The following is a 25639-nucleotide window of genomic DNA, read 5'->3' as shown; positions in this document are numbered from 1 at the left end:
GAGACAGAACTAGAAAGAAGCATGGTGTGACCAGGGGGTACAGGGGATCCTGACCTGACTGGAGCAGTGAGAGGAGGCCGGAAAGGAAAGCCCTAGAGGTCTTGAGGAGGGCCTTGAATGCCAGGATGAAGAGTTTGGGTCTGATGGAATGAGCCACATCCGTCTTTCCTTTTCCTGTAGTGCAGGGGCCAGAGTCAGGGCAGGTCTGCCTCCCTGAAACCTGAGCTGCCTCCCGACCTCAGCCCTCCCGATCTGTTTGGGATGTGTTCCTGCCTTTTGTTATCTCCCTCTCCTCCTTCCCCTGGCGTCTGGGGTCCAGGGTGTCATGCTGGAAGTGACTTCCACACGCCCAAGCCCTGCTTCCCCCATCTGGAGAGGCGACCACCGGGCAGGGGGCAGATGAGCGATTTCCTTTTTCTCGTCCCTTCCTCTTTTTGTTTTTTCCTTCCACTTATTTTTGTAGAAAAAAAAGCTTTCTGTATTTCCCTCTCAGGCTGAGAGGAAGCAATGGCTCCCGACTTGTATTGATTGATTTTTTTAATCACCAGCTTTTTCTAAGAGGGAGGAGGAGGAAGAGGAGGAGGAGGAGGAAGGAAGAGGGGAAGGAGGCCGAAGACAAATAAAGCTGAAGAAATCCCAGCCAGGTATGTACACTTTTACTCTTTTGTTTGTCCAAGGGGAGGTTGGAAGGGGCATTTGCAAAGAGCTAGATCTTATTGAACTCTTAAGGGAACAAGGAAGAAAACAAGTTTAAAGATCTCTTGCCGGAGTTTGGATGCTCAGAAGTCATTCAGAGCTGGTCCAAAAGACTTCCACAACATGATCATTTTAGACGCTGCCAGGCGTCAAGGTCTCCCTGCCGAACCTCATCCCGGACCAGCTTGTTTCTCTGTAATTTCATAGATCCATTATCGCCCAGACTGACCACGATGTTCCCAAGTCCTGCCGGGGGCACCATTGGGCCAACTGCCCAGGACATCCCTATAGAAATGCCCTCCTGCCGTAATCTTGTTATACCTGGTGGTGTCTGCCAGAGCCATTTAAACTGGTTGGAGCACACCTTGGGGGGGACCCTGCTTTGTTGACCCCAGGAAGTTGGGCCTGTTAAATCTGGAAACTGAGGTCTCTCTTGGCTGAAAATGGGGGGAAGGAGGAAGAGATGTGGGGCAAAGTGTTGAATTCGGAGCCCTTGGGGTGGCTTTGAAGCTAGTTTCTTCTGCCTGAATCCCGCCGGCAAGCCGCTTCTCTCTGCCTCAGTTTTCTCATCTATAAAATAAAAGGAATTGGATCAAATGGCCTCAAATCTCTTCCAGCTTTAGATCTCTAATGATAAGAGGAAGGTGGAGGATGGACAGACTTGTTCTGCTCTGAATTGGATGCTGGGTATTATTATTTACAGTAGACTAATAAGGACAAGGACAAGTTTTGGACAGACTTACAAAAGGCCTCTCAGCCATTCTCATCTTCTGCCTTCTTTCTTCTTTTCTCAAGGAACTGGTGAGTTCCTTGGGATTGAAATCAGGTATTGTGAGATTTATGGAAGGGAGCTGGGAAGGTCCGAGGGAGAGCAGGGCCAGGCGATCTACATCCAACCACACACAGAGACCTTGGTGGGGAAGGGGGCAAGAATGGCTCCCTTACAAGGCTCTCTGACGATCTTTGTTCTTCCCATCCTACAGGGGAAAGGAAGAGATGACCTGGGACAATCCAAAGATTATTTTCTCCCCAGTGGCCCCTACTTTTATCCTTCTAACTCCTGGGAGGGTCCAGATGACTAGAGGAGGGATAGTGGGAGAGAGAGAGCCAGAGGAACAGAGGCAGAAAAACAGAGTTTTCCAGAGGTAGGAGTGACACAGAAATGGTGGCCAGAGGATTCCTTCTTCACCACCGGAGCTGGGCGCTGGACAGGCCGGCTTCAGGAAGAGAATTGGTCGCTTCCACCCCCTCCTCCAGACCTCAGCTCCCATCTTTCAGCTACCCCCAGGTCCTCAGAAAAGAAGGGAGGGCTAACCCCAGAGGACAAAAGGCAATTATTCCAGTGAGAGGGCCTTTCCCTCTGCCAGATGAATGGAGTATTGAGAAACCAGTGCCCGGGCTGGGATCTGGCTTTCCGACTCCCCTGTAACCCAATTCTTTGTGGTACAGGGGCTGATGACTGCGCTGGTGGGATCCTGCCCAGCCCTGGCCTGAGAAACCCTTGTCCTCCCACCAAAATAGCTGGGAGAGGCAACTTCCCAGTCAGCAGAGCCAACCAGAGTGTTTGCTTGTGCTTCTCCTTCCACAACCCTGCTTTGGGTACAGGAGAGGGATTTAAGTGCAGGCAGAGCCTTCCTTGGAATAATAGCTAGTAGCCAACAGTCTAGTCCAGGGGTTCTCAAACTACGGCCGGTGGGCCAGATGGGGCCCACTGAGGACCTTTATGTGGCCCGCCGGATTATGACAAATGGGCTGAGGGGCAGAGACAGAGAGTGAGGTTTTTTTTTTTACTATAGTCCGGCCCTCCCACAGTCTGAGGGACAGTGAACTGGCCCCTATTTAAAAAGTTTGAGGACCACTGCTCTAGTCTGTCTCTGGAGAAAGTGGGCTCTCGCCTGATCTGAGTGAAAAATCAGAGGGAGAAAGCTCACCTCTCTCCCAAGATCCTCTTTGATTGGCAGGTAACAGGAAAGCTCGGTGAAGGACCTGAGAGAAATCTCCTTTATTATGCCCGTTCATCCTCCCAACACCAAAGTGCTGCTTCTTGACATTCTCTACTGCCCCATGAGGGATATATTTTCCTCCCTTTTTAACAAAGGAGCCCAAAAAAGGAAAAGGACTTGCAAAAGATCACAAGCTATTAATGGACAAATGTTTGTTAAGAGAGAGCACTGTGTTCAAGACATGGCGCTAAGTATGACATTGTTGTTTGTCCTTTGTTCTTGAAGAGAACCATGATTCATTCAAAGGCTAAGTACTAGAGACAAAAAGTGGGCTCATAGTCTTATGGGGGAGATGAGGGGCTCACTATTAACGAGATAGATAAATGATAAGCTGGGGATGATCAGTTGAGGGAAGGCACTAACAATAAGAAGGACTGGAGAAGACTTCCTACAGAAAGTGGGATTTTAGCCAAGCCAGAAGGCGGAGAGGAGAAGGAGAGTTTCAGGAATGGGGGCAACCAGTGAAAATGTCCAAAGTCCAGAGATGAGCATCTTGTGTGAGGAACAGTTCAGATCAGTGTCACTGCATCACAGAGTACTTGGGAGTTAAGGGACCATCAAAATAGGAAGGATCCAAGCTTTAAAAGTCAAACAGAAGATGCTCACCCCTCCAATATTTCCATTGTATTTTATTTTTCTAAATTACATGTAAAGATAGTTTTTAACATTTATTTTGTAAGATTTTGAGTTTGAATTTTTTTTTCTTCCTCCTTCCCGTTTCTCTTTCCTCTCCAAGATAGTAAGCAATCTTATATAAGTTATACATGTACAATCATGTTAAGCACATTTCCATATTTGTCATGTTGTTAAAAAAAAAATCAGAACAAAAGAGAAAAACTATGAGAGGAAAAAAAAAAAAAGCAAAGAAACAAAAATGAAAATAGTCAGCTTCAATCCATACTCAGTGTCCATAGTTCTCCTTTCTGGATAATGATGGCATTTTCCATCCACTGGAATTGTCTTGGATCCCTGTATTTCTGAAGAGCTAAGTCGATTCTAGTTGTTCATCACAGAATCTTGTTGTTACCACGTACAATGATCTCCTGGTTCTGCTCACTTCACTCAGTATCAGTTCATGTAAGTCTTTCCAGGCTTTTCTTGAAATCATCCTGCTGATTATTTCTTATAGAACAATAATATTCCATAGCATCCATATACCATAACTTATTCAGCCACTCCCCAACTGATAGATATTCACTCTAGTTTCTAGCTCTTGCCACTAGAAAAGGGCTGCCATAAACACTTTGCACATGTAGGTCCTTTTCCCTTTTTAATGATCTCTTTGGAATTCAGGCCCAGTAGAGAGAGGCACGGCTGGATCAAAGGGTGTGCATAATTTGAGAGTTCTTTGGGCTTAGTTCCAAATTGTTCTCCAGAATGGGTAAATGAGTTCACAACTCCACCCACAAAGTGTCCCAATTTTCCCACATTTCCTCCAGCATTTATCATCATCTTTTCCTAGCCAATCTGAAAGATGTAAAGTGGTACCTCAGATTTTATATTTGCTCTTGCAGGCAATAGCCTCTGGGATTTATTAATAATTAAGAATAATAATAATCTCCAATGTGCCATCAAGCTGCTCTGATCTATGGAGGGAAATTGAATCTTTATTTTCTTTTTTTTTTTTTAATTTTTTAATAATATTATCCCTTGTATTAATTTTTCCAAATTATCCCCCCCTCCCTCCACTCCCTCCCCCCGATGACAGGTAATCCCATACATTTTACATGTGTTACAATATAACCTAGATACAATATATGTGTGTAAATACCATTTTCTTGTTGCACATTAAGTATTAGTTGAATCTTTATTTTCCCCAGCCTCTGACATTTTGCATTTCCATCCATTTTGATCTGAGAGGTGATCCATAGGCTTTACTAGCCTGTCAGAGGGATCTAGAATACCAAAAACTTCAAGGATCCTCCCAACGGGCAACTCTGCCCCATCTTCTGTCCATCTTGGACTTCCACCTAGCTATTGTTCCAAGGGCACAAATTGGAACGGAGAGGAATCTGGGCTTTTTCTCGTTCTGTGACTTTTGCCCCTGTCCCAGTCCTGGCCGTTGTTATCTGTGGGATATGCACAGACAGTTTGGATGCCCGTAGAACACACCTATCCTGGGAAGGAATGTCAGGTGCTAGTTCAGTACAGGTAAATGGAAGGCCCTGGGGGATTGGAGAAAGTCTCGTTTTGGTGCCAAAGGATGGGGTTTAGGTCCCCCATTTGCCTGCTGCCTCTGTGACTTTGGGTAAGACTTGTCTATAAAATGACAGGAGGCAGAGGTCCTGAGGGGCCTTCCACATCTAGGTCTATGATTTCAAACAATTCAGCCTCAAAGTCCTCAGAAGACGGTCTGATTGTCTGACCCCGGGCTCCGAGCTTGTGCTTCTGGTCAAGGGGTGAGAATACCAAAATGTTGCCATTTGTCATCAACTCCCTACAGCTTTCCACAATCGGGCACAAGGTGGACCATAGGGGTGTTCAGCAGAGACTTGATTGACTGGAGACCATATATTGTCCTCTATAGCTCATTCATTCATTCATTCAATCTTTCATTCATTCATATATATTCATGTAATTCATTTGTTCCAGGCAGCCTATGGTGCAGTGGATAGAGCACCTGAAAACCCGAGTTCAAAGGTGACCTCACATGCTTACTAGTTGTGTGATGCTGGGCAAGCCACTTAACCTCCTTCTGCCTCAGTTTCCTCATCTGTAAAGGGCTGAAACTCTTGAGTCGATGCCCTGAGGTGGGACAATGGAGCACTTGAGGCTAATTACGGATTGGGCAATACTCTATTAGAATATGCTTGGAAAATGGCCTTTCCCACTATGCTGTGCTGGCCCAATCGTTTGGTGTATACAGAGACTTGTGGGAGGGACTAGGAGGTGGAGGGAGACTAGTCAGGGTCACTTCTGGGTGGGAGACTAAGAGGTGAGGTCACGAAGTGAGGTCATGGAGATCCAACGTGTCCATTCCCTTCACTTCTACCACCAAAGACCAAGAATAAAGACTTGCTCATCCCAACTCCTGCTGATGTTGTCAAAGATTAGATTGCTATAGATGTACCCTTTTTTGTCCTTTGTATCTAATCTGTTCCACTGATCTACCGTTCTATTTCTTAGCCAGTACCAAATGGTTTTGGTGACTGCTGCTATATAATATTGCTTTAGATCAGGTACACTTAGACCACAGAAGGTGAGTTTTTAACTGAGACTTTTTTTTTTCCCCTGAGGCTGGGGTTAAGTGACTTGCCCAGGGTCACACAGCTAGGAAGTGTTAAGTGTCTGAGACCAGATTTGAACTCGGGTCCTCCTGAATTCAGGGCTGGTGCTCTATCCACTGCGCCCCCTAGCTGCCCCTTTTAGCTGAGACTTGAAGGAAGTCAGGAGATGGAGAAGAGGAGGAAGAGCCTCCAAGACACGAAGAACAAGCAGCCACTGAAAAAAGGAAGGCAAAAATACAGTCCCTGCCCTCAAGAATCTCCCATTCTATATCCTGCCCCGATTTGACTGTGATTCTAGGCAGAAAGTGATGATGTGCAGGGGTATCGGTGTTAATATTTCTGTTTGAGAAACATCCATGATATGTCCAACGAAAGCAAAGAAAGATAAAAAACTGCTTTATTCAGTATATGGCAACACTGCATCTCCGCATGCGAAACAAATTTGCTTCTGAATCTATAATCATTGTTAACTGCCCAAGAGGCTAACAGCTATCCTCCATTCTAATTGGCATTCATCTTTGTGGTTTTTATTTTTTTGTCATAATCCTCTATGAATCCATCATTTGTATTCCCCCCCTCTCCGAAGGCTGGGGTTAAGTGACTTGCCCAGGGTCACACAGCTAGGAAGTATTAAGTGTCTGAGACCAGATTTGAACTCGGGTCCTCCTGAATTCAAGGCTGGTGCTCTATCCACTGCACCACCTAGCTGCTCCTATCATTTGTATTCTTAAAAGGTATTCCTTCTATAAAATAAAAATAAGAAACTCCTGTTCTAATGAGCAAGACAACATGAAAATAATTATGCAGATCGGAATATACAAATGGAAGGGATCGGGGGTGGGAGTGGGGGTAGGATCACTACCAAGCATGATCTAAGTCTTCCCTCCCTGCCCTCTCTTGGTTAATGCAGATCCCCCCCAAGCCTTGACCCTGATTTCCAGATGTTCCAGCTGTGACTTCTCCACTCCCTGGAGAGACCCTCTGAAGACTCCAAATTCAAAGAGAAGAGCAGAAATGAGAATTGGTCCCTGCCCAGTTCAGACAAGCAGAAGGTGGAGACCAGAAGACAGGAACATCATCTGCCCCCTCCTCCTGCCTGCTCTGGCCTTTCTCTTCCTGCCGTTGGGTGAGTGACCCGCTCATACCCCCATTTGTCAGTCTGAGACCCAGTGGTGGCAAATGTTGGGTCACAGCTGATTTACAAGGAGAGTGAAAGGATTTCTGAGCTGGATGATGTATAAACATACATATGTATACACATGCAAGGTTTTAGCAGAGACGCGAAGGAAATCGTATCAATACATACGTATAAATATATTTTTATATAATATATAAGTGGTGGTACAGTGGAAAGAATGCCAGCTCTGAAATCAGGAAGCTTCAGCTTTGTGTGTTCAAACCTGGCTTTGAGATACTGCTATGGGACATTCACTTATTTGCCCATTTTTGCCCGTTCAGATGGCCTTCTCTCTAGTAAGGAGAAATTTGACTATTATTGTCACAGATCTAAAGCTGGAAAGAACCTCAGAGACCAGCTACTTCCACTCCTTTATTTTATAGAGGAAGAAATTGAAGCTTATCGTACTAGCCAGCATGGACAGAGCAGTTTAAACTATTTTATCATCTTAACATCTGTGAAGCCATTCTTATTCTCATTTTACAAATGGGGAAACTGAGGCAGAGATTTGCCTAGGGTCCCTAGCTAGCAAATACCGGAGGCAGGATTTCAGCAAGCTGGCCAACATCACCCAGGAAGTAAGCAGCACAATCCTCACTCCTTGTGCCATATTGACTCCATTGTCCCTTGACCGATACAAGTCATCCCTTTCCCCTGGGCTTTTGTGGTTCAGTCATTTTCCAGTTGTGTCTGGCTCCTTCTGACCCCATTTGGCGTTTTCTCGGTAGAGTGATGGAGTGATTTGTCATTTCCTTCTCCAGCTCATTTTATAGATCAAGATTTGAAGCAAGGTGAATTGAGTTGCCCAGAGTCACCCAGCTAGGAAGAGTCTAAGGCTGGATTTGAACTCATCAACTCCAGGCTGGGTCTCTATCCGTTGTAGCACCACCTAGTGGTTCTCATATGCTAACCCTTCAAATTCTAGAATACAAATCCCATCCCTTCTAAGTTCTGTGGTGGGTGGGTGGGGAATGGGGGCTTGAAATGGTGTGGATAAATATAAAGTCATCTCAGTGGGGAAAGGGAAGGGTTGGAGGGATCAGGGAAGACTGAAGAATGGAAGAGACTTATCAGTCCTCCAGAGCTAAGGCTTCCATTTTACAAATGAAAAAACAAGTCAAAAGATTCATTGAGGAAAAGGAAGATATCAGAGTGACTAGTAGGTGCTAGATTGGTCTGACACAGCAACTGTGTGAAATATGTCTCAGTTTCCTCATCTGTAAAATGGGAAGGATAATAGCTATACCGAGGCATCCGTGTTCCTTAAGCTTCAACAGTGTCCATTCAGTTCTCTAAGGTCATATATAACTAGAGAACACTTAATACTTTCGCTTTGATCAAATGATTTTCCTCGTGCTGATAAAATCACTGATCTAGTCCAAAAACAAAAATCACAACAAAAACCCCAAACAAACAAAAAGCTGGGTCGCCAATCTTGCCATCTTGTTATCTTGTTATTGATGCCGTTATTGATATGGCAGCTTGGGTCCTTCCTTTCCCCAGCCTCCCAGACCCACTCCTTCCTCTCTGGCTGGTAGAAGTCTCAGGCTTTAGCTCACCAGAACCTCTGAAAGGGAGACGAAAGACTAACCGTCGCCACATATCTGATGCGAGGAGGAAGGGCTTTTTCTGCCGGAGGAAGGCAGGAGGAGGGTGATGTATGGACCTCTTCTGGTCCTTCATCCCAATGATGTTTTTTAACATCACCTTCATTCCCAATATGTCCACCTCCTCCTTTCTCCAGAGCCACTCCTTACAACACACACACAATTGAATATAGTAATTGTATTTAATATAAAAAAAAAATTTCCTAGTTTAGCAGAACTAATGAGTACATTACCGAGTACATTACCAAGTCCATACCCAGAATCCCCCAGGCTGCCCTTTCCTAAGTCACCCTCATAGACCATCACCTTCTGAGAAATGAAGGAGAGGAGATAGTGCACAGATATGTTCTGCAGGGAAAGGAGAATTTAGTCCTAGGGAGGGGCCCTCGTGGAGGAGTGGGGGGAGCCTCCCCTAACTAGTCTCTCCCAGCAGGCATGCCGGCTCCCAGGCCCCTCCAGCATCCCTTCTATCCTTTTGTCCTCGGAATCTAAAGAAGCAGGGATGGAAGAAAAGCTCCCATTCTGTGCCACCCCACCCCACCCTTTCATCCCGAGAATGAAACCTGCAGAGACAGGTCCCCGCCACAAGAGGGCTCCTTGACCCCACAAACCACTAGCTCTGTCTTGTTGCTGAAGCTTTAGAGACAAAGGCTTGGTTGGGCTATGGCCAGCTCTAGTGGCCCCGGGGTCCTTCCGAAAGTGGGCGAGACACAATGAAAAAAGTCAGATTTAAAAAGAGAGAAAAACCCAGGTGCTAAAATATCCTTGCTGGATATATATTTTGAATGCTATATATAATTTCTTCAACTGCTGGAAGGAAAGGAGGGAGGGAAGAAAGAGGGAGAGAGGGAGGGAGGGAAGAGATAGAGAGGGAGGAGGCAAGGTAGGAGGAAAGAAGGAAGGAAGGAAAAAAGGAAGGAAGAAGGAAGGAGAAGAAAGGAAGGAGGGAGGCAGGGAAGGAAAGAAGGGAGGAAGGAAGGAGGGAGGCAGGAAAGGAAAGAAGGAAGGAAGGAAGAAAGGAAGGAAGGAAGGAAGGAAGGAAGGAAGGAAGGAAGGAAGGAAGGAAGGAAGGAAGGAAGGAAGGAAGGAAGGAAGGAAGGAAGGAAGGAAAAAAGGAAAAAAGGAAGGAAGAAGGAAGGAGAAGAAAGGAAGGAGGGAGGCAGGGAAGGAAAGAAGGAAGGAAGGAAGGAAGGAAGGAAGGAAGGAAGGAAGGAAGGAAGGAAGGAAGGAAGGAAGGAAGGAAGGAAGGAAGGAAGGAAGGAAGGAAGGAAGGAAGGAAGGAAGGAAGGAAGGAGAGAAGGAAGGAAGGAAGGAAAGAAGGGAGGGAAGGAAGGAAGGAAGGAAGGAAGGAAGGAAGGAAGGAAGGAAGGAAGGAAGGAAGGAAGGAAGGAAGGAAGGAAGGAAGGAAGGAAGGAGAGAAGGAAGGAAGGAAGGAAGGAAGGAGAGAAGGAAGGAAGGAAGGAAGGAGGGAGGGAAGGAAGGAAGGAAGGAAGGAAGGAAAGAAGGAAAGAAGGAAGGAAGGAAGGAAGGAAGGAAGGAAGGAAGAAAGGAAGGAAGAAAGGAAGAAAGGAAGGAAAAAAGGAAGGAAAAAAGGAAGGAAGGAAGGAAGGAAGGAAAAAAGGAGGGAAGGAAGGAAGAAAGGAAGGAAAAAAGGAAGGAAGGAAGGAAGGAAGGAAGAAAGGAAGGAAAAAAGGAAGGAAGGAAGGAAAAAAGGAAGGAAAAAAGGAAGGAAAAAAGGAAGGAAGGAAGGAAGGAAGGAAGGAAGGAAGGAAGGAAGGAAGGAAGGAAGGAAGGAAGGAAGGAAGGAAGGAAAAAAGGAAGGAAGGAAAAAAGGAAGGAAGGAAAAAAGGAAGGAAGGAAGGAAGGAAGGAAGGAAGGAAGGAAGGAAGGAAGGAAGGAAGGAAGGAAGGAAGGAAGGAAGGAAGGAAGGAAAGAAGGAAGGAAGGAAGGAAGGAGGGAGGAAGGAAATTGTAAATAGTGGTATCAGTCATTTCCCCCAGACTTGGGGTTTCTGGACAGGAAGAAAACCTGGCCTTGAATGTTAGCTTTGCAACTGAGAATACTTATGACCCTGCAAAGTCTCTTCCCTTCCCAGCCCAGTTTCTTCCTCTGTAAAATAAGGGGGTGGTTAGATTAGGTAACCAATAAAGAGCCTCTTGATTCTAAATCTTATGCTCCTGGAACTTGAGACACTGGGGAAAAGAGGGGTGTGGAGAGGAAGCTATTGGTTGGATGGAACTGAGGGAGGGAAGGGGTGTGGGGGTCACATCTTCTGGTTTAGGAGCAGAGTTTGGGTAACTATGGAGCCAGGGGTTGGCAAACTCCCACCTTTGGGCCAAACCCAGCCCTCAGTCTGGAGCTCCTGGGTCAGACAAAAACAGGTCCATCCCCTGAGAGGCCCACAGAATGTTAGCTCTTGAAAGACACTTGGATAGAGGTCACCCGGTCAAATGTCCTTCACTTTATGTGTGAGAAAGCAAGCCATTCAAGTGGGGTGGTAGAAAAAGCCCTGGCCTTGGCTCATAAGCTTTGGATCCCAAGACCCAGTTCCGATCTTAACTCACAGTGCGACCTTGAGCTGGGCCCTAGTCTTTGGGCCTAAGTTTTCTGTAAAATGGGTGATTGGGTTAGATGATTTCTAAAGTCTCGTCTGGCTCTGGTTCTTATCATTGTCTTCCTCCTCTCCTGGGCAAAAGTAACCTTTTCTTCCTCTGAATCCCTTGCCTTCAAAAAGCTTCCATTGTGGTCTCACACAAAGGGGAGCTAGAAAAGGGAGGATGGAGAGAGTTATATGCCCGAATGGGGCAAGAGGAAACTCAGGAATCCAGGGTGGTTCTGGGGCAGAAGCCAAGTCCAATGAGGAAGAGGTAGAGATGAAAGCTAGAGTGAAAGTCCAATGCTCTGAAGATGTAGATGTTCAATGAGTATAATTATGGAGTTCAATAATAAACTAGGAAGAACCTCAGCGCTACAAGAGGCCTTAGAGGTAACTTTGCCTTTTGGGAAAAAAATACCATGCTAAGAGATACAAAAACAAAGCTGATCCTGGCCTTGCCCTCAGAGAGCTCATGTTCTACCTGTAGGGCAGGGCAGCTTCACCACTTGTAATATACAGTAGGGCCTGGTGAGCCAAGAAAGAGATCCAGTCCCAGAAATCTAGAAAAAGTTGAAGAAATGCTTTTGGCTTCGGGCTAACCAGAGAAGTCTACATGAAAGAGGTGTTCAGTTCCAAAATCAAGTTCATTCATTCAACACCTTATATGTTATTCATCATATTCAACTTATTCAACACCTTATGACTTCCTCACCCCAGCTACAGCCGCCAAAGAGTCAAAGTATAGGTCTGATCTTGCCAGACTCCACCCACTCCAGTGACTCCCTCTTACCTCAGCCCCTGTATGAGGGGCAGCCTCAGCCCACCCTGCTTTTCCAGCCGTTGTCCACCTTCCAACTTTACAAAAGTTCTATGATCCCAGAAAACCCGGCCACTCCATCATCCATCCCCATGAGCCTGCCCTTGCTGACCCCCAGGCTCGAAAGGCTCTTCCTCCTCAGAGAGGCAAAGGCCCCTTGGAATCACTGATTTTCTTCAAGATTCAATTCAAAGCCCTTCTTTTGCACGAGTCCTTTCTTGAACCCCCAGGTAGGGGTACCCTTCCCGTCAGGGTTGGTCTCGTGGTTCAGCTGTTTCAGTCACTTTTTATGACCCCTTTGGGGGTTTTCTTGGCAAAGATACTGGAGGGGAATGCTATTCCTTTCTCTAACTAATTTGACAGATCAGGAAATTGAGGCAGAGTGAAGTGACTTACCCAGGGTCACAAGCTAAGAAGTATCTGAAACCATATTTGAATATGAGTCTTCCTGATTCAAGCCCTGTGTGCCATCCATTGCAGCTCCTCTTTTCTGTTTGTGGCTATATCACTCCTCCTCTTCCTCCTTCTCTTCTTCCTCTTCTCTTCTTTGTTTATATACATGTATATATACATATATATGTACATATATATTTTTTTGAGTTACATGTAAAACTTTTTTTTAACATTTCTAAAACTTTGTGTTCCAGATGTTCTCCCTTCCTCCCTCCCCACCCCACCCATTGAGAAGCTCCAAGTGAAATTAGGCAAAACATTTCCACAAAAATCATGTTGCAAAAGAAAACATAAATCTCCTCCCTCTGCCAAGAAAAAAAAAAAAAAAACTTAGGAAAAAATAAAAATTTTAAAATACGCTTCGATCAGTTCTTCCTCTGGGTATGAATAACATTTTTCATCAGAAGTCCTTCAGGGTAGTCTTGGGAGATCCTTTCTTATGAGAAGGATCAGGGACCATTTTGTTTCTATCTTGGAATCACCAGTGCCTAGCCCCCCACCTGATACGTGGTAGCCGCTAAATAAGTATATGGCGTTTGAGTGACTGGCAGAGCAAATATCTTTGGTCCCGTAGGAGATGTGGAACTGATTGAAGTAGTCTCTGGCTTGAAGAAAGGCAACAAATGATGCTCTAAGGCAGAATGGGGCCATTGGCTTGAGGATGTAGCCAAAGGATGTGGAGAACTCAGGGAGGAGATCTCCCTTCTCTGGGAAAGGGAGAAATCAGGGGAAATCTCATTCTAGAGGTTCATTAAAATTGGCTTTTGAAGGTTTAAGGACATGATTTGGGGAAAGCCAGAAAGGAAGAGAATAGGAGAGCAGTCCATTGGAACAAAGGGTAAAATGTGTTTTAAGGAGCAGTGAGCACCCTTGCCATACAAAACATTGGGAAAATCGTGGAAAATAAGATTGGGCGGGTTCTGAAGAACCTTGCAAACTAAGGAGCTTAAACCTTGTTAAGTAGGAAGAGGGGAGCCATTGAATATATTAGAGTAAGGAAACAGCATGAGGTGGTTTGAGCCTTAGGAAAACTGGGCTGTGTGACTTACGCAGTGGAGAAGGGAAAGACTGGAGGCTGGGGAGCCAGTTAGGAGCTGTTGCAATAATCCAAGCACGGTTTGTTGAGGTCTTGAGTTTATATGATTGAATCATCTAATGATTGACTCATTGGGATTCAAGATAATTGAATCATATAATGAATCTATGAATCATCTATGTGATTATATGATTGAACTCTACGTGAAAAGCAATGAGTTAACTGTTTGGGGACTTTCTCCAACGGGCCAGACTCAGGTGAGCTTCTCTGTTCTATTTCAGGCAGCACCTTGCAGCCAACTCCATTACCCTTTCCAGGTAGGACCTTCTGTGGGATGGGGGGGGGGGGGGGCGGTGGGGTTCCCTCCTGGATAAGCCCTGGGCCTTCTTTCTCCCACTGTAACGGGGAGCTCCTTCACCCTGGCCTCCCATCCCGGGACCTTAAATAAAAAACCTATACCCGCCCCCATTTGACAGACAGGGAAACAGAGAACATATAGAGGGAAAGGCTCCCAGTGAGCGAATCAGTGACAGTGGTGGGACTCTGAGGAATAAATGAATCTGTCTCTTTTACTTCTCTAACATGGAAAGCTGGACGGGTGGGGCCCTACCTAGAGTTTGGTTAGCTTTCTAATGACCATAGATGGGGTGAAGGATCAAGCATATGGATAAGGGTGTAACCAGGGTGGGACAGGATGGGTAGGGTGGCTCATGAATCCCTCAGTTTGGGGATCTGGGAGCCTCCCGACCTTGGCCCGCTCTGAGAACTGCCCTCTGCCCTGCCCCAAAGTAAGCTCCCTCCCCTCCCCTGGCCCCCCTCTGCCCCTAGAGGTGAGGCTGGTGGGGGGACCTAGCCGCTGCCAGGGCCGGCTGGAGATCCTGTACAACGGTTCCTGGGGGACCGTGTGCGATGATGACTGGGACGTGGTAGATGCCAATGTAGTCTGCCGCCAGCTGGGCTGCGGGTATGCCCTGCCTGTGCCCTTGCCCCTTGCCTTTGGCCAGGGCCGGGGCCCCATCCAACTGGACAACGTGGACTGCAAGGGACAGGAGGCGGCCCTGAGTGAGTGTGGTAGCCACGGCTGGGGCGTCCACAACTGCTACCACTACGAAGACGTGGCCGTCATGTGCGATGGTGAGAGGGGTGAGGGGGAGCCGCGACGGGTCCTCAGCCCTTGAGGTCCCCTCTCAGCTCGTGGGGGCCGGGAGCAGGGATGGGTAAGAGAAGAGAGCTGTTTATAGTGGGAAAATCAGCAAACTGGGTCCAAGCTCATCCATGTTCTCATCCCTGTTCCAGCAAGACATGGGCGAATACCCTGACTTTTCCAAGCCTCAGTTTCCCCAACTGTATCACGATCCGCAAGAACACTTTACTAGAGGCTGGAGATACCAAGAGGATGGCTAAAGGTTCCATCCCTCGTTTCAAATAGTCCCACTTCTAGAAAAACTCTGCCCAGATTCCTCTTTTGCCTTGAAAGTCCTTTAAGCATAATGGTTCCTCACACTTGAAGAGGACTTTTAACTTGTTCCACAGCTTGCTCTGCCCTCACAATAACTGAGTGAAGGAAAGGGGTCATTGCCTCCAGCTCATATACATGGAGAGGGAGACTCAGGAAAAAGCAAAAGCGATTTGCCCGTGATCTCATAGTCAGTTACCAGCAAGACTGGGATTTGAACTCGTGTCTCCTAATTTCCCATTGAGAACAAGCTGGGAAATTTGGGGCGTTTTCTTGTCTGAGGCAGGGGGATGGAGTAAAAGGTCTCCAAAGGCTCCTTCCCAGCCAAGGGAGATCATGGTTCTCTGGGCAATGAGCTGCTTTTTCCCCAGTTCCTCGATTGCTCAAGAATTCTCCCCTCTGTTCAGGGTAAAATTTCAAGGAAATCATCAGCATTTGCCAACTCCCCTGAGGGATCTTAGCCTCGGAAAATGTCCAAGGCCACCTGAGGCCAAAACATCTCTGAGCACATATATCTCTCTTTGTATCTCTGTTTCTGTATCTCTGTCTCTTTTATCTCTCTGTCTCTCTTTTATCTCTCTGTCTCTGTCTATCTCTATCTCTCTTTTTTATCAGTCTCTCTATCTCTCTATATATCTGTCTCTGTCTCTTTCTGTATCTGTCTCTGTCCTTCTTTTATCTCTCTGTCTCTGTCTCTCTTTCTCTATCTCTGCCTCTCCCTTTCTGTCTCTGTCTCTCTCTTTCTGTATCTCTGTCTCTCTTTTATTTCTCTGTCTCTATCTCTATCTCTCTTTTTTATCAATCTCTCTCTCTCTGTATCTCTGTTTCTGTCTCTTTCTGTATCTGTGTCTGTCCCTCTTTTATCTCTCTTTCTCTGTTTCTGTCTCTCTTTCTCTATCTCTGCCTCTCCCTTTCTGTATCTCTGTCTCTCTTTTATCTCTCTGTCTCTCTTTTATCTCTGTCTCTATCTCTATCTCTCTTTTTTATCAGTCTCTTTCTGTGTTTCTGTCTCTGTCCCTCTGTATCTGTCTCTTTCTGTAGCTCTCTCTCTGCCTCTGTCTCTTTCTCTGTCTCTGTATCTCTGTCTCTGTTTCTGTCTCTTTGTGTCTCTGTCTCTGTCTCTGTCTCTGACATACACACACACCTTCTCACCTCGTGCTTGAGAATCTATAAGATGGTCCTTTGAGGTTTTTGGAAGCTGGGTCCCACAGTCAATAACCCCCCCCCCGTGTCTCCCATTAAGATTCTGAGAAGCTCACGTTTCCCTCACAGAGCTCCTTCACCCCAGTGTTTTCCCTTCTCAGAGCTCTTGCCGACGCTGGCCAAGAAAGAGCAGAGCCCCCACCACCACGACCCCGAAGAACGGCATAGGTAGGTGGCTGGGAAGATTCTCCTAGTTCCTAGGCTCCAGAGCTCTTTTAATTCATTCATTCACCCATCCATAAGCATTTCTAAGTGTGTAACATGTGCAGACATTTTGCTGAAAAGTCAATAAGCCTTGCCCTCAAGAAGACCCAACAAGTCTACAAATAAGGCTTTGGGGAGTCGCTGGGGACCCACGTTGGCCATCTGGATGATAACAGGTGTCGGACTAGGTGGGTCTGGAGTCTGCTCCCCGACAGATCTGTGATCTTGAGTAACTACAAAGGAATCGTATTGATAAATAGTAAATAAAATGAAGTAACTTTAGGAAAGAGAAGCGACAAGTGCAGAAAGAATAATGAGCACTAAGCCTAGGAATGATGGGATCAGCCTGGTGCGTTAGGAAAGGTGATTTCCCGGGCAGACAGACCTTGTGGCTATCCCCTCCTACGTGGCTGGCACAGTAAAAGATCTTGGGAATGAAAAGGGGCTGCTGGGAACCTTAGAGGTGTTGACATTGTGGGCTGACAGATCAATGCATGGAGCGTGGTTGTGGGCTATAAGGTGCATGGATTATGGGTATAATTCTTCCCTACCCTTTAACCCTTCCCAGGTGATGGCAGCATCCGCCTGGTGAGAGGCGCCAACCCCTGTCAAGGCCGGGTGGAGATCCTGCACGAAGGCACATGGGGCACCGTGTGCGATGATGACTGGGGGCTCCCCGACGCCACGGTGGTCTGCCGCCAACTGGACTGCGGCACCGCTGTGGCTTCCAAGACCAATGCCTACTTTGGCTACGGCACGGGTCACATCTTGCTGGACAACGTCCACTGTGACGGCCGAGAGCTGCGCCTGGCAGCGTGTCCCAGTCTGGGATGGGGCATTCACAACTGTGGGCACCACGAGGATGCCGGAGTCATCTGCTCAGGTACTGAAGGGGAGCGCCAAACATTGCCCATTTCTTAGGCACCTCTTATGTGCCAGGGAGGCCCCAAACCCTTCACAATGGGTTTTAGAGTGGACCAGCACGTAGGAGACCGGGCTCTTCGTCTCGGCTCTGCCATCAGCTGGGAGGTGCAGCTCCTCTCTGGGTCTCAGAAATGGCAGCACCAGCAGAGTGGCTCTCAGAGTGCTCTTAAAGTCAAGAAAACCTGCGTTCAAATCTCACTCAGATATTTACTAGTTCTATGATTCTGGACAAGACAGTTAAGCTCACTGGGCCTCAGTTTGCTCATCTGTAAAATGAGAGGATTGAGCTCCATAAGCTCTAAGGTTTCTTCTAGCTTGATTCTGCCTCCCTGTCAGGACCGTGAGAAACAAATGAGATCGGAGAATCATAAATGTCCAAGATGCTCCATGTTTTAGGAACCTTCAGGGTCAAAATCTTCATTTTGTAGGTCAGGATGATGAGGTCCAGAGAGTTAAGTTACTTGTCTGAGGTCACACAGCTAAGAACTGTCAAAGCTGAGATTTCCTCTTTATATTACACTGGGAAAACCCCTTGCAAACCGTAAAGCCCTACATGAAAGTAAAGGATTATAAACAATAATCTCAGCAGTTATCGTGATTGCCTTGGTTTCGTACCACAGACTATTCCACCCTAATGTCCCAGTGCCATCTCTGCCCCTTGAATCCTGGAACTGAGCCTTTTTCCTAGGGCCACACCCAAAGCCCATTAAGCTTGTTTTTTCCAAAGTGGGTTCAAGGTGGACTTTCAGCATTTGGAGATGTGATCTGGCCCTCACTCTCTTTTTTTTAAATGAATAGCTTTTTTATTTTCAAAACACATGCACAAATAGCTTTCAACATTCACCCTTGCAAAATCCTGTGTCCCAAGTTTTTTCTCCCTCCCTTTCCCTCATCCTCCTCCCCTAGACAGCAAGCAATCCATTATAGGTTAAGCATGTGCAACTCTTCTGAACATATTTCCACATTTATCGTGCTGCAGAAGAAAAATCAGAGCAAAAAAGGAAAAGAAAATGAGAAAGAAAAAAAAAAAACAAATAGCAAAAAACTCTTACCCATTTTCATTGCTAACCAGCTCCCACTTCTTCCCAGTGTGCTACCCACCCATTTTTCCATTTGTCTTTTTTCTTTCCTTTTTCATTCCTCCTTCCTTCCCTCCTTCTTGCACCCCCTCTGCTCCCTAAATCCACCCACTCTAGATTTCCTCCCCTATAAACTACCCCCAGGCCAGTGCTTTCTCAATAGAGAACAGTTCCATCAGATTATTGGAACCTCCCCTCTCAGGACCAGGTTTTTATTATCCCAGGAGCCTTCAGAAGTTAATGCCTTACTCCAGGGAAGTAAAAACAAAACAAAACAAAACAAAACAAAACAAAACAAAACAAAACAAAACAAAACAAAACAAAACAACAAACAACAACAAACAACAAACAACAAACAACAAACAACAACAACAACAACAAAAACTAATAGACTCTGGAAGCTCTGGGACAGACTGGTCTAAAGAATTCCTCTCGGCAGGGTTTGGTGAGGAGGACTGGTTTCTGAATCCTCTTGCTCATGGAAGCCATCCTGCTTAGTGGAGGACCACTCCTAGACCCTCTTTGTCTAATAGAGAGAAGGGAAGAAGCTGACCAGGACAGCCAGCTGCTGAGCATCCTTGAAGAGGGAGTGGGTACAGCAGGCCCTGGCTCTATAAGGAAAGGAAGGAGCTCTAAATGGCAGGGAGTTTGCCTCTGGGAAGGAGCTGATGTGTGCCTGTTTATCTCCTCCCTCCCCAAGCACCTTCTGTATTCCTGCTGGATCTGCTGATTACCATCTCTAATGTTAATCATCCTCTGGCATCCTTTATTAGCCAGCTGGGCACTCTCTGTTTCTGGGGCTCTGCCAATGAGAGGAGGCGTGGAGCTTTTCCTCTTTCCATGCTCTGCTCCCCTAGACAAGTACATGAACAAGGGCTGATGGGAAGGATATAAAGCCCAGATGGGCTACACCCGGGAGGGTTGGATTTGACCCCAAAAGGTAAGCTGTAGCTGAAATATTGCTTCCCAGAGTTCCCTAATAATAATACACGCCCTCAAGTTAGTGCCATGATCTACTCCAAAAGATGCCAGGAGTACTCAGGAAAGAGATAGGATAATGGCTAGAGTGATCCTGGGCAAGTCACTTAACCCTAATTGCCTTGAGGGAAAGAGAGAAAGAATTGAGAGAGGAGCTCAGAGTAATGGAGACCTCTGCCTGATATAGGGCCTGGCTGTGGACCCTGTGACACTCCTAGAGCTAGAACTAGAAATGATCCTGGGAGTCATTTAGTCCAATCTCCTTATTTTGCAGAGGAGGAAACTGAAGTTTAAGGGGGTTAAAGTAGTGACTTGCCTAAAGTCACAAAGAAAACCTCAGAGGCAGGATCTGAACCCAGTCCTCTGACTCTCCAGCTGGAGTTACTTCCAGTGAATTATTCTTCTCTGAAGCTGCTGATCCTGTCAGTGCCCTGGGCAACTCCTTAGAACTGCAAATTGGGGCAGCTAGGTGGCAGTGGATAGAGCACCAGCCTTGAATTCAGGAGGACCCGAGTTCAAATGTGATCTCAGACACTTAACACTTCCTGGCTGTGAGACCCTGGGCAAGTCACTTAACCCCAATTGCCTCAGGGGAAAAAAAACTGCAAATTATGGGGAAGGGGCAGATCTATATTGGCAGAGGGAATTTCCTCCCTGGGAGGAAGGCTGAAGCCTCTGACCTGGGCAGGGCACATTGATCCTCGGAGAATGTCAGACCTGTTTTCTATGTTCTTTCCCTAGGACGCAGTGCTCCCACCGTTCCGTCCTCCCCGGCCCTGCTCACCAGGGATGGCAAGGTCAGGCTCACTGAGCCAGCTACAGGTAAGGGGGAAGAATCCAGCCTCCCTCCTGGCCCTTGGTGCTGGACAGCTCCCGAGTGAGCAGGCAAGCCGCCAAGCCTCTGGGCAGGGAGCCATAGCTTGGTGGTCACACGTTAGTGTGGGTATGTGGGGGGGGGGGGTCCAAAATAAGGGAAAGCTTGCTTATTTGGGGAAGGCTACGTGTGACTTCTCCCCTAAGGAGTTTAGTTGCCATAGAGATAGAAAGAGCTAGTCTACTGGACAGCTTCTGATAAGCCCCCACACCTGCAGATTTCAGGTAAGAAGAGGGCAGGGAGAAGTCAGATTAAAGAGCATTTGGGCTGCTTCAGGGGAGGTAGGGACAGGCAGGAGGGAGAGGGGACCACCCCAGGAGGAAACTTAAGGTAGAAACCTTCATGGAGTTGGAAGGGAAACTGAGGAAAGGGGACAATCGGGAAGCATCAAGATGACATTTATATGATGGAAGGGTCTGATTCGATAGCTCTAGTCTACTAAGTATTATAATTAATTCTAAATTGACTGAGTGGAGGAAGTTGGAGGCAGTTGGGGTTAAATGATTCATTCAAGGTCACACAGCAATTAAGTAGCTGAGGTGGATTTGAACTTGGGCCTCCTCTCTCCAGGCCCCGTGCTCTATCCACTGGACCACCTAGATGTCCCTTAGAAGAGTTGTTTTTTTTTTGTTTTTTTTTTTTAATAGTCCAACCTAACTATTGGTTAACCTTGGAGAAGGGGCTAGGAACACCCACTTCATAGGATTCATATGAGGATGGAATGGAATAATCTCCCATTATTGGGATCCTCCCAATGGGAAAACCTTAAAGGACTGTGCAAATGTGAGCCAGTCTTGCTAAATTATAATAATTATAACTGTTGTAGGATTGGAGCAAGGGGGGAAGAGTAGGCCTGGAATCTGCGCTTAGTTAAATCGGGACCAGCCTTGGAGGGGATTAGGATCTGGGCCTGAGATTCAGATTTCACCAAGGCTTGGGACAGGACGAAGAGGAGGGTTGGAAGCGCAGGGCGTCCAAGGGTGGTTTGGGACGGCACCAAAGCAGGGGTTTAGAGTGTGAGGTCGGGGTCAAGATAAGTAATAGAACGAGAGCAAATTTGAGGGTGGGCTTAAGATTGGTTTAACATGAACAAGATTTTCTCTATGTGTGCAAGAGTCTATAGAACATTGGCTATAAAAGAATAATGGATAGCGATTTGTTCCAAGACCATTTCTGTGGGATAATGATGAAGATGAAGATGATGGCTAATACTTGTAGAGCGCTTATGATGCACCAGGCGCTGTGCTAAAGGCTTTATAATTATTGTCTCATAGCGATCCTGGGAGAGAAGGGCTATTATGCCCATTTTCTAGATGAGGAAATAGGCAAGCAGAAGTTAAGGTCTTGCCCAGACAGGCAGCAGCTGAGGGTTTCCACGGGGCCAGGACTGAGAGCTGTCCCCCAGAGTGGGGGTGGATGAGGTCCTGGGCTAAGCAGGAGACAAACCGATCCCAGATTCGAGCTGGAAGTCATTTCTGAGCCTGAGGAAAGTCTAAGTTAAAGGGCTCGCCCAGGATCAGCCCATGACAGGAAGCCAGGGACCCTCTGGCCTCCAGGCCCTCTCAGGCCTGCCCTTGTCTTTGCAGTAACAGAAGCTGCCGCCGAGCCCACCCGGGAGGCAACCGTCCTTACCATGGTCCCGGGAAAGAAAAGTGAGGGGGTGCTCCGGGGCTGGGTGCGGGCTGGGGAGGGGCCTGGGGGGAAGGCCTGGGCTGGAGGGGGTCGGCGGCTCCTCCAGCCCCGTGCTCCCCCTGACCCGCAGCTGGCCGCCTCCGCCTGGTGAGTGGGAACGGCCCCTGCCAGGGCCGCGTGGAGGTCCTCCACGAGAGCCGCTGGGGCACCGTGTGCGACGACGACTGGGACTTTGCCGATGCTCAGGTGGCCTGTCGGGAGGCGGGCTGTGGACGGGCCATGGGGGCCACTGTCCTGGCCTACTTCGGCTACGGGAAGGGCCCCGTCCTGCTGGACAATGTGGACTGCACGGGCATGGAGACCCGTCTGGCCGACTGCTTCCACCTGGGCTGGGGCCAGCACAACTGCGGACACCACGAGGATGCCGGAGCCATCTGCAGGGGTGAGTGGTGACTGGGGTGGGGGAGGGAGGGCATGGAGGAGGGAGGGGATGGAGGAGGGAGGGGATGGAGGAGGGAGGGCATGGAGAAGGGAGGGGATGGAGGAGGGAGGCACAGAGGAGGGAGGGCACTGACCCTTGGGGGTTCGGGGAGGAGAGAGGGATCAGAGGAGGGGAGAGGAAGCTCGGGGCCACAGAAGCGGGAAGGAGGCAATAGGATGGAAGCCGGGTCGGTTACCAGCAGGGCTTGTTCCAACTCTGGCCATTCCTCGGTGGCTGCCCTGGCCTCCGACCACACCCACTTTTCGTCTCTCTTGGCCCCCTCAGCCACACTGCCCCTTCATCCCTGCGGTTTCAGTGACTCTGCCCCCAACTCATTTAAACATTCTCCTCTTGCTCAGCTGGTACCTAATCATGAAGTCAGTCTCAAATTCAAGGCTTCTGGGACTGTATTCTACCTCCTCTCCCCCTTAACCCATAACCAAAGGGACCAGAGAGGCCAGCTGGGTCTACTTCCTCCTTTGACAGCTGGGGAAACTGAGGCCCAGAGGGTCATATAACATGGGATCACAGGATCATCAGTCCAGGAGTGGAAGGGACCTAAGAAGGAGCAAAGCAAGAGGCAGCTCCTACGTTTTTGTTTTTGTTTTTGTTTTTTCAAAAAGAGGGTAAAATTTTAGGGGGCAGCTAGGTGGGGCAGTGGACAGAGCCCCAGCCCTGAATTCAGGAGGACCCGAGTTCAAATCTGACCTCAGACACAACACTTCCTGGCTGTGTGACCCTGGGCAAGTCCCTTAACCCCAATTGCCTCAGCCACAACAACAAAGGAATTGTGGACTCCTCAGCAGGAAAAATGGTGGCTCTGTGTCTGCTTGGGGAGGCCCGAGTCAGAAAGGATTCCTCGCCTAGAATCAGAATTAGAGGCAGCGGGTCTAGAGTTAGAAAGCTCTGGATAGAAATTCAGATTCAGACAGTCCCTGCCAAGTCGCTCAATCTCCTCAAAGCAAAATGGGGACAATATTTTAATGGCATACAGTAGGCACTCAATAAACACTTATTTTCCTCCCTCCCCCACTTCTGGGATGCTGTGATGTCCCGCTCTGACTGGCCCGTGTTCCCCCTTACCCGGGCCCGGCCCTGGGTCTCTCTCACAGAGCCAGGGATAGAGGAGCCAGTGCAACAAGTGTGGCAAGATGTCCCCGAGACTACGACAAAGGTGGTCGCCAGCGTGCCTCCCAGGGACGGTGAGTGCGAGCCCCACGGCCCCCTCTGCCCACATTAGCGTGCTGGGCTGGGAGTCGGGAGACTGGAATTCAAATCCTTTTCCAAACCTTGGACGGGCTCTGTTTTCTCATCTGTAAAATGGGCCGCTTGGGTTTCTAGCTGTCAGCCTCCAATTATGACATTGTCCTAGAGAAGGAACACAGGAAGGCCCTGAGGACTGGATGGAGATGAGACATGAAGCCGCAGGAGCCACAGCCGCTCCCTCCCCTTCCCCTAAGAGTCTGTGGGGCAAATGCTGACCCCAAGCTCAAGCACCGGGTGGCAGGCAGGAGAAGGGCGTGTTCTCAAGGGTTCACTAGTCGAGTCTCCCCTGGATCTTATGCTGATTCTGGATGCCACGTTTTAGGGAGTTTTCTTCAGTTTTCAGTCATGTCCAGCTCTCCGGAAGTCCAGTTGGAGTTTTCTTGCCGAGACCCCCGAGGGGTGGGCCATTTCCTTCTCTAGCTCACTTGGCAGACAGGGTGAAGTGACTAGTCCAGAGTCAGCAGCGAGGAGGTGCCTGGGGCCACAGTGGAACTCTGGCTTGGCCCTGTACACCTAGCGCTCCCTTTAAGGGGACTAGTCATGTAATATGAGGATCTATGGGAAAAAATAAGACTATGGGGCCTGGAAAAGGCAAAATAAGGGAGAGCTTAAGAGCTGGAAAGCTCGAATCAACCCATCACAATAGCAAAAGCTCCCTTTCAGCCCTACTATGCGCCAGGCCCGGGGCTGGGAGCCGCGGGGCTGGGTTCTTCAGGCAGGGCTGGAACTGGGCCGTCTCTGAGATCTCTTCTACGTTTCAGCCGGGTTTTCCTCTCCGGTCATTTACCTTTGTTTTTTATTTTTCAAATACCCGCCATCTCTTCTCCACATATTTCCCCTGACACCTGAGCTTCCAGAGGATCCGGGCCCGCCTCCCTCGGACCGGGGTTTCTGAGGGCAGGCTCTGTGTCTCCGGGCCGGCCTGGGCTGGGGCCGGACCCATGTCTCGCCCATCCTCGGTGGATCCCAGCATCCCCAGCTCCGGGTCCCGGGCCACAGACTGAGGGCGAGGGCGGGAGACCTCTGTGTCCGCCTGCTCTGGACCCTCATCTCCTTCCCCCCTCCAGGCCATCTCCGCCTGGCCAACGGCAGCCACAGGTGCGAGGGCCGGGTGGAGCTGTACCTCCTCCGCCAGTGGGGCACCGTGTGCGACGACGCCTGGGACCTGCGCGCCGCGGCCGTGGTGTGCCGCCAGCTGGGCTGCGGGGAGGCGCTGGCGGCCCCCGGGGAGGCCCGGTTCGGCCCGGGCCAGGGGCTCATCCTCCTGGACAACGTCAAGTGTCGGGGCGGCGAGGCGTCCCTGCTCCGCTGCTCTCACATCCGCTGGAACGCGCACAACTGTGACCACGCGGAGGACGCTGGGGCCCAGTGCCGCCCGCGGTGATCCTGCTCGCCCCCCCTCCGGGTCTCCGCCCAGCAGCTCCCCGGAACCTCCGGTGCTGGAGCAAGGATCCCCCCGCCTTCCAGCACCTCTCAGTGGGGAGGGCCCTCTCTGACAGGGGGTCCCCTCCTGCGGAATGGGGGCCACACACATCCAGACAGTGCCGTCCAAGAAAAAGACCCCCATGGCGGAGCTGTCACCCCTTCACAAACTCGTTTCACAGCCCTGGGCCTCAGTTTCTCCCTTCTGTATAATGGGAGAAGAAGCGTCCCCACCTTTCTCTAAATTATTGGAAGATCCTGGTGGAGACACAGTGAACTTGAAGCCAAGATGCCTCCAGAAATGAGAGGGACAGGGGCAGCTAGGGGGCGCAGTGGATAGAGCACCAGCCTTGAATTCAGGAGGACCCGAGTTCAAATCTGCTCTCAGACACTCCCTAGCTGTGTGACCCTGGGCAAGTCACTTAACCCCAGCCTCAGAAGAAAAAAAAATAAAAAAATCCCAGAAATGAGAGGGATACCTCGGACCCCCTACCTGGGATCACTAATG

At 48.6% G+C, this 25639-nt stretch overlaps 1 protein-coding gene across 1 annotated transcript; it reads left to right on the top strand.

Annotated features, from left to right (window-relative positions):
* The first annotated feature begins 929 nt into the window (after positions 1 to 929).
* Positions 930 to 25093, top strand: SSC4D (scavenger receptor cysteine rich family member with 4 domains). Its single transcript, XM_074264912.1, has 12 exons — positions 930 to 1002; positions 6837 to 7052; positions 13894 to 13929; positions 14441 to 14755; positions 16373 to 16439; positions 16581 to 16663; positions 17044 to 17358; positions 20198 to 20278; positions 21917 to 21982; positions 22093 to 22404; positions 23556 to 23645; positions 24777 to 25093. The coding sequence occupies exons 1-12, from the start codon at positions 930 to 932 to the stop codon at positions 25091 to 25093; spliced, it is 1971 nt and encodes a 656-aa protein (XP_074121013.1).
* Positions 25094 to 25639: the final 546 nt, after the last annotated feature.

The sequence above is a fragment of the Sminthopsis crassicaudata genome, chromosome 4 (assembly GCF_048593235.1).
Source record: "Sminthopsis crassicaudata isolate SCR6 chromosome 4, ASM4859323v1, whole genome shotgun sequence".
In the NCBI taxonomy this organism is placed as follows: Eukaryota; Metazoa; Chordata; class Mammalia; order Dasyuromorphia; family Dasyuridae; genus Sminthopsis; species Sminthopsis crassicaudata.
This window is presented reverse-complemented; position numbering and strand designations above follow the sequence as displayed.

Excerpts from the sequence above, each read along its gene's own strand:
- SSC4D (XM_074264912.1), top strand. The coding sequence starts at position 930 with ATGTTCCCAAGTCCTGCCGGGGGCACCATTGGGCCAACTGCCCAGGAC. Across the intron at positions 14,756-16,372 it reads CATGTGCGATGGTGAGAGGG|AGCTCTTGCCGACGCTGGCC; the intron begins GTGAGGGGGAGC and ends TTCCCTTCTCAG. Across the intron at positions 16,440-16,580 it reads GACCCCGAAGAACGGCATAG|ACCCAACAAGTCTACAAATA; the intron begins GTAGGTGGCTGG and ends GCCCTCAAGAAG.